A 12,626-nucleotide genomic window follows, 5' to 3' on the forward strand; every position below is an offset into this window, starting at 1 on the left:
CCTTCCTGTCTGTCTGTTCCCATAGGAAACAGTAGAAGCAAGGTCAGAGGTCAGAGGTCGGGGGGGCGATGGTGTCTTTGTCGGCCAGGTTGACTCTGCAGATGGGACAGGTGGGGTTATCCTGGGGGGGAGGAGACAGAGTCAGGTGGCGTTCCAAGTTTATGTCATCTCCGTATAACCAAGCACGGCGTTACCTTCAGCCACTGGTCGATACAGTGAACGTGGTAGTCATGGAAACACGGCAGAATCCTCAGCTTCTCGCCGTCGCTGTAGTCGCAGACACAGATCTGACACCTGCCGGCCAATCAGCACAGAGACGTGTTAGCGTGCAGGTTTGGGGTTTGTTTGTTTTCAGCGTTACAAATGGCGAGCTCGGAGACTCACTGCGTGTTCCCGCCGCTGCCGCCGCATCCCTGGAACACCTTGGTGGGAAACCTCTGGATGTCCGTCGCGCTCAGCTGATTGGTCCTCACGGCGCCCTGACGCTCCTCGAGCTCCAGCAGAGACTGAAAGACGAGCAAAGGCGTCAACACTCTGACATCTGGGCCCTGATTGGTCCACGTTGAATACCTGCAGCGTCTAACTGTAAGAGCTTAACTGTAACACGAAGGAGGAACGTAAAGAAGAGATCACAAACCAAGTCTGAGATGAAACATTAAAGAAGAAGAAGAAAGATCCAAATTCAAAACAACTTTTTGGAAAAAAAGCTCCAAAGACAAATTCTGACGGGATTTTTGTCCCTGAGTGAACAAAGTCTGCAGAATGATCGAAACTCCTCCCCCTCCTCGAGACCCCTCCCCCTCCTCCAGACTCCTCACCTCGTAGTCGTTTCCTTCAGCGTCATCAGATGTGGCGTCCCTACTCCTGCCGTGACCAATCAGAACTGTGGAACGATCAGCAGAAGCAGACCGATTAAAGCTCTACAACAGTGTCATGCTGTCGTTTGATTGGTCAGGTTTCTACGCTGTCGTTTGATTGGTCGGTCAGGTTTGAGCAGCTTGTGTTTGTTCAGTTTTTATAGAGAGAAAAAAAATCTTTACTTTAACAGGAGCGAGTAGAAAAACTACAAATACTCCAAAGACCTGATTGGACTGAAGTACTGCATGTATTTATCTCTGTAGTACTTGGTTTCTGGTGCTTACCTTCTCCGGGAGCCACCTGAATCATCCAGCGGCGCTCTGTGGGACGACCCTGCAGAGAGAAGGTCACGGCTCGGTCAGCGAATCAAAGCAAAACGTCGCACGTTTCCTGAACGCAGCACCACTTTTGATAATATGAAAACCACGATCAGACTGTGATTGGCTGCCTCACCCTGTGGAGGCGATGAAGAAGACGCTGGTGGAGGTGGTGATAATGGAGGTGGTGACGGTGTCTGTTGTGCTCCACTCGGTCCAGCCGAGCCTGGAGGAACAAACAGAAACGTGAACACCTGTCCGCTCTGCCTCAGGTGAGGCGTTTGGTGCAAGTCTGCCTCCACCTGCAGGTGTTGGTGCAGCGCCTCGTGATCCTCCACCTGCTGTAAACCAGTGGCTCCCTCCTCTTCGTCGCTGACGGCGAGCTGCTCCACCACCGCGGCTGCAGAACAAAGCATCAGAAGAACGCTGAAGGTTCAGCAGGAGGCTGGAACCACCACCAGCCAATCATGTTTCAATAATACCGACGTTCCCCATCGTTCTCAAGGTCCGCCCCCCAACACTGACACGTACCGAGCACCGAGTCGTCCTCCGCCTGCAGCCTTCGGGCCAGAGCCTCGTCTTCCTCCACCTGCTGTGAAGGAACCGCATCCTCTTCCTCTTCCTCCTCCTCGCTGCTGGAGATCTGCTCCTCCACAGCTGCAGGAGAAACCACTCGTCACAGACTCCATCATCATATAGTAATAATAATAGTTCGGACTGTGGGAGAACCGGAGAACAGAACCAGAACCTTCTCACTGTGAGCACACCCTGCTGACCACCACACCACCGTGCCACAACATCACAGTAGTGATGAAGATGATGATGAATGAAGGATATAGATTTAAAAAGGCAAAACATTTAAAAAAATAAATACAAAATAAAACAAAATCATTCTTCCACAGTGGGAATCCCGCCCTGTATGCAAAGCGTGGAAGTGGGAACAGCGACGTTTGCTCATCGAGCAGCTGCGAGCGAACGGCGAACAGCGATTACCGAGCAGCGCCTGAGAGCAGCGCCCGTTTCACTCACCGACTCACCACAGCCTAACGCAACGCTGACGTACCGATGTCTGAGCCGGCCTCCACCTGCAGCTCCTCGTCATCCTCCGCCTGCTGGAAACAAATGGCGTCCTCCTCGCTGATGGCGAGCTGCTCCACCGCAGCTGCAGAAGAAACGAAGGATCAGACAAGCCTCCACTGAGGGTGCAGCTGCTGAGGCAACAGCCCCCGTGCTGCGTTCAAAGACACCACGCTGACAAAATGTGACAGCAGGAGTGACATGCATGTTAACTGTTCTAATAATAACTAATGTGGAGGGTGGGCGTGTTCCTGCAGCCGTTTGAGTCATCAGCAACATGTATGAATGTTGGAAATTGGAAATTTTGGAGAAGCTGAAAGATAAAAGTGGAGCTTAGGAAGCATCGGGAACTTTAATGTTCCTGATGCTGAGAGAAGAGTAACTCCAGGATCGGATCCGCTTTTTTTTGTCGCCAACAACCGTCAGAGACGCTGAAACTAAAGCAGCAGTGAAAGAAGGGTTCCAATATTCATATGTGTGTGTGTAACGCCAACACGTACCCATGTCCGAGTCGTCCTCCACCTGCAGCCGTCGGGCCAGCGCCTCGTCTTCCCTCAGCTGCTGCGAACGAGCTGCAGCCTCCTCCTCCTCGCTGATGGAGATCTGCTCCACCACAGCTGCAGGAGAAACCACTCGTCACAGAACCCATCCAGGCCAAAGAAGCTAGACCCAGAGACGCGTGCACCATCGAGTGATATTTAAAATGCAAAAAACTAAAAATAAAGAACCAATTAAAAATTATCTTTAATAAAATGCAAATCGACTCGTGACCACAGCCAATCACAGTCATTCCCTACAGGACAGCATGGACAGGGCCGTGTGAAGGAGGGGGGCTGAGGGGGCTGCAGTCTCCCCACTGCAAAAGGCAGACAAGCAGCGCCCCTGTGTGAGCTTCTCTGATTTATTCTTACTGCTGATTGGTTCCTGAAGGCGAGCCTTCAGAGAAGACGGAGCATGGTCGCCCGTCACCTCCGTCAGTTGTTTGTTTTTTTAAGTACAGGCTGAATTGGGAGGTACTGGCGGTCCTGTTTTTTGTTTTGTTCCTAGTCTAGATTATCAGGACCAGTTTAGGGGTGGAGCCTAGTTGGTCATGGTCGTCCTCCATCTGTTTTAGCCGGAGCGCTTGTCTCATCAGGAGCACGTCGCCAAATACAAAAAATGAACAAAGGTGTAAAAAGTCTTAGTTCGGTGTTTCATTTGACACGTGTGACAGGAAGTTGTAATATATAAGTATAACTGCTCACGCCGAGCATCACAGTCACATGACGTTCATAGCAGTTACAGAAGTTATTTAGCATTAGCATTTTCTTTGGTTCACTTACAAAAGCAGCAGACCGACAGCAGGTCTGCCCCCCCCGATAAGACCGACACATACCGATGTCCGAGTCGTCCTCTGCCTGCAGCCGGCGGGCCAGCAGCTTATCTTCCTCCATCTGCTGTAAACGAACCGCAGCCTGCTGCTCCTCAGTGATGGAGATCTGCTCCACCCCAGCTGCAGGAGAAGAGATGGAAAGATTTAAGAGTTCATCAGTTATTGAGTAGGAGTTTAAAACCCTGAAATATTCAAAGGGTAACTCAATGGGACTGAATGATCTCCTCATACCGACATCATGCCCGTCTAAGCTGGCAAATTCTATAGAATTACATAAAGTCCCCACCCCCACGACCAGAGAGGGGCAGTAACGCGTTACAAGAAACGCGATACTGTAACCCGATTACTTTTTTCAAGTAACGAGTAAAGTAAGGGATTACGATTGCAAAAATGGTAATTAGATTACCATTACTTTCCCGTAGGAACGCTGCGTTACTGCGTTACTAAAACCGTGATTTTTTGCGAGAATGTCTCACGACAGTGACGTAAGCGAGTGCGACGTTCGTGACAACAGCTGTGTGCAGATCAACAATGGATCATATATCAGTGCAGGAGAGAGTATGAGCGTGCAGCGTTTAAAGCGTGGAAGTACTGACCTTACTTTGAGTTTGATTCCATAAAAAGTGACAAAAACATTAGTGTCCGCTGTGCGTGGGAAGAAAACTTCTTTTTACAGCGAAAAAACCCCTAAACTTCCAACAAGCAGCGAGTAGCTACGACGTGATGGGAAACTCACAGAGAAACTCACGGATTCTTCCACTGACCGCGGCACACCTGCACCAGGGTAACCTCCGCCTACCCCACTCCTGCTTATAGGTGAAAATAGAGCAACAGGACCGCTGAGTCTTTGACTTTATTTATTTTCTGCTGTGTTTTACTTGCATCTATTTGAAAGACTGAGTGTAAACACACAAAAATATTTTATTTTATGTGTTGGAATGTGCAGAAAATAGGTTTAAATGTTAAACTAATTTCTTCCAGTCAGAGAATGTTGCAGATAATTAAATGTTTGCTTGATGCATAAAGTTAAAAGATTAAAACTAATAAAACAAGTTAAAAAAAGAGACTTTTCCATTTGATTACATTTTGTATGATGGATTATGCAGAAAAAGTAGAATTGGGCTGAAAGATCTATCACTTTATCACCTATTCAGGTTGTAAATCGTGTTTTTAAAAAGTAACTAAGTAACTAATTACTTTTGAAAATAAGTAATCAGTAAAGTAACGGGATTACTTTTTTGGGGAAGTAATCAGTAATTAGTTACTGATTACTTTTTTCAAGTAACTTGACCAACACTGGCCATGACATTTACCAAATTCTGAGTCAGCTTCTAGCTGCAGGCGTCGGGCCAGCGCCTCGTCTTCCTCCACCTGCTGCGACCTCCTCATCGTCACTGATGATGATGATTAACTGCTCCAGTACAGCTGCAGGAGAAACGACTCATCAGAAAACCGTCACTGATTACAAATGCAGGTTTTTAACACCATGGATCTGTGCAAAGAGCCCAGTGATAAAAACAGCAGATTCTCCCTCACCTGGAAATCTGCACCAAAGAAGAAGAAGGATGGGGGGGGGGGGCTCCTGATAATGAACACAACTACAGGCTTGAAGGTCCTAAAAGATATAACAGGAATTATAACAATATGTAATTTATGACCCAGTTACAACTACAATAATGCAGTTAATCAGCGAACCAATAAGAAAATTGAAAATAAAGTGTCGGAAATGTAACATCTGCCTCAGTAAAACTGAAATACTTGGATTCAGTACAATAACGTGCACTTCAGTGAAGAACTTGGGTAAATGTTCCTGGTGGTTGGTGATCAGGGAGGGTGCCACCCCATGCACTCCTGTCCCCGGACACGCCCCTGGACTGACGGTGTTTGGATGTTACGGTGGCGCAGGGGTGTGTCTATCGGCACATCTGCCCCAAACCGAGCGTCTCTCAGAGACGTGTAACTGCAGGATGAAGCTCAGATCAGGAGGAAACACTGCGCCTAAGTGTCAGAGGGGATATTTCCGGGTGGTTTGGGGGAGTTTCCTGTCAAGTCTGACTCTGTGGGTCCGAATCCTTTCTCAGCCAGCCACACTTTCCTCTCTGATTTCTGATTTCTAGCGCTTTCACAAAAAGCTGAAGGGGGAAAGGATCCGGATGATCCGGCTGTCACGGCCGAGGAAGCGAAAGTAAAAGTTTGTGATTTAAGCTGATTCATGACGCAGCGGTGAAATCATGAGAATGAAAGCTGCTAGTTTAAACTATAGTTACTATAATAACCATAATACGAACAACAGAGGAGAGCACAGAGCACCTACCTTGACTGGAGGTCTGCATTTGATACTAGAGGCACACGCTGGGTGGAAGGGAAGCTCTCCAACCTTTATACATATACGTGACGTGTAACAAGCCCCGCCCACTCTTTAATTAGATCTGAGCGGCTCTGACGTTTAATGAGAGAATAGAGTTCATTTCACCAACACAATTAAAACTCGTTCATATTTTTGCTTCACCTGAACTCACCATCACTGATGTCCACTCACCTGCTGAGACTGTGGGAACTGACAGAAGTTAAAGGATACCCTATGTATCTGTGTTTGAGGTCGAGAATGGCCGAGGCTGGATTTGTTGCGTCTACTGTAACCGTAACAGTTGGATAATAAAGTTTCACATGGATTTTTTATTATCAGCTCCACACTGATCCACACTAACCCACCGAGAAGCCAAAGTCACAGAAAAACACAAATCCACAGCAGAAAAGGAGACAGCGGCTCGTTTCCTGTGAGGTCAAATTCATGTTTTTGGTCTGGTGGAGAGTAAAGGCGTCACGATTCACAACTTTGAGCCTCCTGATTCTTCCTGTTAAAAAGGAGTTTTTCGTTCCCACAGTCCCCAAAGTGGTCACAGGGGGTCATCTGATTGTTGGGGTGCATAATTTTAGGGTCTTTACCATAAAACATAAAGCACCACGAGGCACTGTGGTCATGATTTGGTGCCTTGTAAATAAAATAGAACTGAATTAAATATATGATCTAAATAACAGTTTGTATTATTTTGAACATTTAGAGGAACAGACACATCAACACAAAGCAGACTAAATAAAACAGTTTGATGCTGTTGCTGCAACAGGTCGCAGCTTTTCTGATTTTTGTTCAGAGGAGAAATTAAAATATTTTACAGAAAATATTAATATTTTACGAAAAGTCAAAATTATGTCAAACAAACTATCTAAGGCTTAAAAAAATAAAACAAACAACATTAAGACATAAGAAGATGAAATATTAAGAAGCACTGGTTGCTCGTCACTAAATAAATGAAAAAACTCGCTGCGAGGTTTTATTGTTTTATTTCTGTGGTCACATGAGCACCGACAAACCTTTAAATAAAAATATAAAAAACTGAAAAACAGAAGTCTGAGTCGTCCTTCAGGAGACACGAACCCGTCTGCTCCGATAGAAAACTGTAGAAACGAGGTCAGAGGTCAGAGGTCGGGGGGGCGACGGCGTTTCCGTCAGCCAGGTTGGCTCTGCAGATAGGACAGGTGGTGTTATCCTGAGGAGGAGGGGAGACACAGGTGAGGAGACGGCGTTTAAGGAGGGGCTCTAAAAACAGTGGAGCGCGAACGGCGCATCCCCCGGAGTACCTTCAGCCATCGGTCGATACACTGGACGTGGTAGTCATGGAAACAGGGCAGAATCCTCAGCTTCTCGCCGTCGCTGTAGTCGCAGAAACAGATCTGACACCTGCCGGCCAATCAGCACAGAGACGTGTTAGCGTGCAGGTTCGGGGTTCGTTTGTTTTCAGCGTTACAAACGGCGAGCTCAGAGACTCACTGCGTGTTCCCGCCGCCACTGCTGGATCCCTGAAACACCTTGGTGGGAAACCTTTGGATTTCCCGCCGACTCAGCTTCCTGGATACCACGGCGCCCTGACGCTCCTCGAACTCCAGCAGAGCCTGAAAGACGAGCAGAGGGTCACGGGGTCACGCTTGTCTGACGGTGACTCGTATGTTCACACAGATTTATGACAGGAAAAACGTTTGTAATAATTTAACGTCCGTTTGAATATCGCGATCATCGGCTCCGGAACGCGCGATTCAGGACTGAGAGTATGAGAAGAAAATCGGGCTCCACGGCGCGTCTTTCCCCGACTTCCTCCCCCGCTCAGACAGCCTCCCTGAGCCTGGGTCTTTTTCCTTCCCACTGTGACCAAGCGCTTGTTCATAGGGGGTCACATGATTGTTGGGAGCCGTACAGCACGGAGCACCCTGAGGTGACTGTTGTGGTGACTGCGTGCTGTGTAAATAAAACTGAAGTAAAGCGGGTTCGAGTTAAAGCCAGAAATTTAGGCTTACGTGTCCTCCCCCTGCAAAGACGCCGTGCCGGAGCGATACTGCAACACTGATGTGACAGGAACAGTGTTTTTCTGGAATGGGAACTAAATCTCGTTGACCGGATCAAAGCTTTCTGCAGCTGAGCCACAAACAAGGCGCCAAGTTCAGCTGACTCTGGTCGACCAATCGCCTCTCAGGACTCCGTGTCCCATGTGTTCTTGCTAAACCGCCCCCAGGTGCTGAGGCTGCCGATGCTCAGCAGTGGTTATGATCGCCACACCTCTAACACCAACATGATTGATTTGTTTCTGCTGTCCCGGACTTCCAGGTAACCGGTGGGTGGAGCTGACCTAGATTAGGTCGCAGCACACTTCAGTTCAAACAAATGTGAGGCCTCCCTCCTCCATCAGTCCTCCGAGCCTCCTCACCTCGTAGTCGTTTCCCTGAAGGTCGTCTGAAAAGTCGGGTATGCCGTTCCTCCTCCTGCCCTGCCCACGTCTTCTACGCTGACCAATCAGGTCTGCGGAAACACATCAGCTGCATCAGAAGAAGCAAAATGACTGCAAACTGATTGAAACTCTAAACACAGCTGGAGAATCAGGAGGTCACAGATCACATGTTCAGTCTCCCTCCTACTGACCAATCAGGTGTGAGCAGGCTCTTGTTTACCAGCGAACGCTCGATTAATCGCTGCTCTAAACGCCAGTGACATCATCACCATGTCTTACCTTCTTCCAGCCCCACAAGAGGAGAGACGGCCGCGAGCACCTGAGACATCCAGCGAGGCTCCACGTAGGGATAAAACTGCAGAGAGAAGGTCACACCTGAGTCCACAAACCGAACCCTGTACCTGCACACGTCCTTCACTCTGTCTCACCCTGTGGTGACTCTCTTGATGAAGGTGATGGTGGTGATGATGCTGGTGCCTGCCATGAAGATCCGACTCCTCTCGGTCAAACTGAGCCTGAAGGATGAAAAGGAAACGTGAACACCTGTCCGCTCTGCCTCAGGTGAGGCGTTTTTGTCCGGGTCAGCTTCTACCTGCAGGCTGCGGGCCAGCGCCTCGTCTTCCTCCATCTGTAGTGAACGCACGGTGGCTTCCTCATCGTCGCTGATGATGATCTGCTCCACTGCAGCTGCAGGAGAAACGACAGAAACATCACTGAGTTTGTCTGACGACTCAGACTCGAGCTGATGAGTTTCCTCATAAACAGGTTTCTTCATCTGTTCCCAGAAACACCCGCCAACTTCCACCAGACTCCAGTGAAAAAACATCGATTTTTACCTCAAAACGTTAACTTTCTGTTCGCTTCCTGTGACGTCTGGATGTTAAACTGTGAATGTGAAGTTGCACAATAAGACCAAGTCAGCTGAGCAGCAGCAGGAGAACAGCTGCTGTCTTCTATGAGGCTAAATTCTGTTTTTTTTTAATGGAGTCTGGTGGAGAGTAACGCCATCACTTCAGAGACGTTTCTGTAAAGCTCAGATTCAGGCAGGAAGTGTGACCGCCGAACGCTCGTACCTGCAGAGGTGCCGCCTTCATCACCGTTCAGCCACCTCCTCTCCTCTTCAGTGAGGAAGGACAGCGAGTTGGAGCTCGACGCCGCTGCTGGAGGTGGTGACGGTGACGCCAAAGTATTCGTCTCATTTGGTCTCGGCTGAAGGACTGATACCGGAGTGAGGTAGGAAGAGGACGAAAAGGAAGAAGACGAAGAGGACGATGAGGATGCAGTGGACCGCGGGGCTTCCAGCCAGCTGCCCAAAGCAAACGTCCTGAGAGAGGACGCGGGAACGAAGCCGGCGCTCTGTTTGGCCAGCCGCCGGCGTTTAGAACTATGTGAAAAAGCTCGCTTGCTGGGGGTGAGACAGTCTGGTTCTGGACAGCTGTCCACCGGCACCTGAGGGGAATGAAATGACTCTGTGAGTCTGCGATGAAGAGTTGGTTACAAAGGGATTCAGTAGGGCAGCGACTCACCGGGCTGAAATGCTCTTCTACGACGTGCCGACGCCTCCGCCGCTTGGCGAGCTGCGGGCTGGAGCAAAGAGACAGATTTCACCTCAGCACCAAAATAACACGCCCATCACACAAAGTAAATAAATACCGAAACCCTGGCGGTAAATATCTGTGTGTTCCTGTTTGCAGGAACAAAACGTTTTCAGACATCTTTGATCTGAGAACTTTTTACTGCAACCCTCATCCACCCAGCTGCACTCTTATCTAAAATCCCCACGCCGAAGGAAACCCCCGACCTCTGACCTCATTTCTACAGTCACAGGAACTATAGAGTACAGCCTTAATGATGTCGTCACGATGTGCGAACGTGTGAAGAAGGAAAAACTACGGTCACCTTTGGGCTGGAACATCTCGAGGGTCACATGACCACTGTGAGGTCATCATCAGTGATAACTTAAGGAGAGCCTGTGGACACTGGGCTAAACTATAATCTATGAGTCAAAGTGTGTGACACATCGCTGCCCGTCCTGGTAGTCGTGCCCTCGCTCAGTTTCATCATTGGCCCATTTCGGGCTCGGGTCACAATTGGCCAGTTAAAGCCTGCCCTCCCCCACCACCACCACCACCGCCACATGAAGCGAGCGGAGTCGCCCTCTCCTTATGTTAGTCACGTCGTCTTTAATGAGAAAACCTCTACCAACTGTTGATAGTTTGAGGAAACAGAAAGTGTTTCCAAGAATAGATTTTCATTCCTACTGGAAAACCCCCGTAACTGCAAACAGTCCACTTTCTGTTTGAAAGTGAAACAGGCTGAAGTCCAGCGTTACACGAACAGGGTTTGTTCCACTGGGAGGCTTGTAAACAGCAGCTGACCTGTCAGCACAGGAGTTAAATACGGTCTCTGACTCCCACAGCTGCTGAGCAGTCAGCACACGTGCAGTTGGTTTCTAACAGAGCGATGGGATCAGCGTCCAGCTGGGCTGTGCTGCTTTATTACTGGGATCCAAACACAGCAGCAGATTTCAGCCTGCCCGGACTCTGGTGTGGAGAGAGCGGAGCAGCTGCTGCGGGGCAGGTGTGACTGTGTCCCTGCAGCAGAGGACTGTTTGGACCTGCTCGGTCTCCTCTGCTGTCTGTCATCGCTGCAGTTTGTTGTTGCCGTTTACGAGGAAAGTCCTGGTGGTGCTATTGGCCTGAAAGCGATCACATGCGAGGGACCAATAAACACTCGAGAGAGGGTCACAGAGGCCGGCTCACCGTGTGAGCAGAGGCCGAAGCTTCCTCACGGAGTCCATACATTTAAGGGTGCACCACAGACAGGAAGTGTGTGTACTCTCCAGAGTAAAGGTCACAAATACAGGGAAGCCCCAGACTCTCAGCAGAGCAGCTGTTACTGCAGCTTCCAGGAACTCGGACTACATGTACGTGTAATTTCCTGTATGTGTGCTAACGTGCCACGGGTGCAGGGTACCTGGGGGTTTCCGGGACGATGACGGGCAGCTCGGGGTACGGGACATCGTCCGAGTCGAGCAGGCAGCCTCGGTTCAGCACCCCCGGGCTGTCCGGCTCCGATGAACACGGGCTGTCCGCTAACTTGCCCTCCATGCTCTCCTCTTCTTCCCCCAGCAAAGACCTGGTACTCGAATCACCTGAGACTCAGACTCATGTCAGGCCGCTGAGTGGGAACAAAGCACAGGGAGGCGCGTTTAGCGAACACGGTGCGCAGATCGGAGAGTTAGCTCCGAGAGGCGCGAGCAAACAACTCACCGCCGTCCGGAACAAGCACGAACCCGGAGAACCGAAACTCACGGAGCCAAAAGCCAAGGAATCAAACTTTCGCCTCTTTCTCGGGTCGTTAACGGTACTCCACCGCTTGGACCAAAACAGGAAGTTCTCTTCACAATAAGAGCGAAAACTTCCGGTGTCACCGGGAAAAGTACCCAAGAGTCCCCCCGGCGGCCCGGACGACTTTCAGTTTTAGATAAATTTAAAAAAAAGTTCAAACCTTTGGGTAACATTAAAATATTTTTGTTAATAAATCAAAGCTGTGGAGAGGAAAATATTTTGAGCTACATAAAAACTTTGAGTCTATTAAAGCAGCTTTGCATGATTCAGATTTGAGAAATGCTGCTTTGGCTGGAGTCTCGCGGATTAGCTGCACATACAGAAACAGGAAATAAGGAGAAGCAGAGTCAGTCAGTGATATCTTGGTCTTTGTTACTTGACTCCACTGACTCCCACGTACAGAAGCTCGTCATTAACAGCTTAATGTTTACCACAAACTCTGTTTTAGTTCTTGCTGATCTGTGAGAATCAGTGAAGCTGTGATCTGAACTTGACTGAGCACTCTCTTCCCAAGGGCAGGGGGAGACGAACAGGTGATGTTGGGGTGGGTGTGGTCTCGTACAATACACCTGGATTTCCTTTAGGGTCGGCTGGTGTGAATTTCACAGGGGGCTTCTCTCCTGGTCAGCAGATGATGAGGCCGGCGAGCGGAGGTAAAAGCGTGTGTTGAACCTCCCCACCCCATGTGAGATGTTCAAAAACTGTTTAAAACTCTCTCCTCTCTATGTGGTTAAAAAGCCAGAGTTTAATATATGAAAGGAAACCCAAACTTGTGAGTTGCTGAGGCAAAATGACAAAAACATTTAGAAATTAAACCATTTGAAAGGTAAAAATGAACAAATATTGAACCAAAAATTCAAATAAAAAACAAATA

The 12,626-nt window shown here is 48.9% G+C and overlaps 2 protein-coding genes across 3 annotated transcripts; both read right to left on the reverse strand.

The window, feature by feature from the left end:
- Positions 1-5: 5 nt before the first annotated feature.
- On the reverse strand, positions 6-6,031 carry LOC113025022 (E3 ubiquitin ligase BIG BROTHER-related-like). Of its 2 annotated transcripts, XM_026172365.1 has the most exons (14): positions 5,939-6,031; positions 5,161-5,239; positions 4,938-5,049; positions 3,628-3,744; positions 2,753-2,869; positions 2,239-2,337; positions 1,707-1,832; positions 1,478-1,575; positions 1,312-1,401; positions 1,143-1,191; positions 819-883; positions 385-506; positions 195-294; positions 6-121 (listed from the first exon to the last, which is right to left on the reverse strand). In XM_026172365.1, exons 3-14 carry the CDS (start codon positions 5,011-5,013, stop codon positions 44-46), a joined length of 1,137 nt encoding a protein of 378 aa, XP_026028150.1. In that variant the 5' UTR covers positions 5,014-5,049; positions 5,161-5,239; positions 5,939-6,031; the 3' UTR covers positions 6-43. The 2 variants fall into 2 exon arrangements, with proteins under 2 accessions (XP_026028150.1, XP_026028149.1); XM_026172364.1 differs by lacking the exons at positions 4,938-5,049; positions 5,161-5,239; positions 5,939-6,031 and having other exon boundaries at positions 3,628-3,949.
- A 919-nt stretch (positions 6,032-6,950) lies between these two features.
- Positions 6,951-11,840, reverse strand: LOC113025026 (E3 ubiquitin-protein ligase arkadia-A-like). The gene is made up of 11 exons (XM_026172377.1): positions 11,675-11,840; positions 11,379-11,582; positions 9,929-9,986; positions 9,476-9,851; positions 8,995-9,089; positions 8,831-8,917; positions 8,682-8,757; positions 8,382-8,473; positions 7,454-7,575; positions 7,264-7,363; positions 6,951-7,172 (listed from the first exon to the last, which is right to left on the reverse strand). Exons 2-11 carry the CDS (start codon positions 11,510-11,512, stop codon positions 7,095-7,097), a joined length of 1,218 nt encoding a protein of 405 aa, XP_026028162.1. The 5' UTR covers positions 11,513-11,582; positions 11,675-11,840; the 3' UTR covers positions 6,951-7,094.
- Positions 11,841-12,626: the final 786 nt, after the last annotated feature.

This window comes from Astatotilapia calliptera, chromosome 7, assembly GCF_900246225.1.
Source record: "Astatotilapia calliptera chromosome 7, fAstCal1.2, whole genome shotgun sequence".
Classification (NCBI taxonomy): Eukaryota; Metazoa; Chordata; class Actinopteri; order Cichliformes; family Cichlidae; genus Astatotilapia; species Astatotilapia calliptera.

Bases quoted from the DNA above. Each gene is read 5' to 3' on its own strand.
- LOC113025022 (XM_026172364.1), bottom strand. From the start codon at position 3,853: ATGAGGAGATCATTCAGTCCCATTGAGTTACCCTTTGAATATTTCAGG. The intron at 2,870-3,627 runs GTATGTGTCGGT...TTTCTCCTGCAG, and splicing joins AGAGGACGACTCGGACATCG to CTGTGGTGGAGCAGATCTCC. The intron at 2,338-2,752 runs GTACGTGTTGGC...TTTCTTCTGCAG, and splicing joins GGAGGACGACTCGGACATGG to CTGCGGTGGAGCAGCTCGCC.
- LOC113025026 (XM_026172377.1), bottom strand. From the start codon at position 11,512: ATGGAGGGCAAGTTAGCGGACAGCCCGTGTTCATCGGAGCCGGACAGC. The intron at 9,852-9,928 runs GTGAGTCGCTGC...CATTCCCCTCAG, and splicing joins TAGAAGAGCATTTCAGCCCG to GTGCCGGTGGACAGCTGTCC. The intron at 8,758-8,830 runs GTGAGACAGAGT...TTCTCTCTGCAG, and splicing joins ATCAAGAGAGTCACCACAGG to TTTTATCCCTACGTGGAGCC.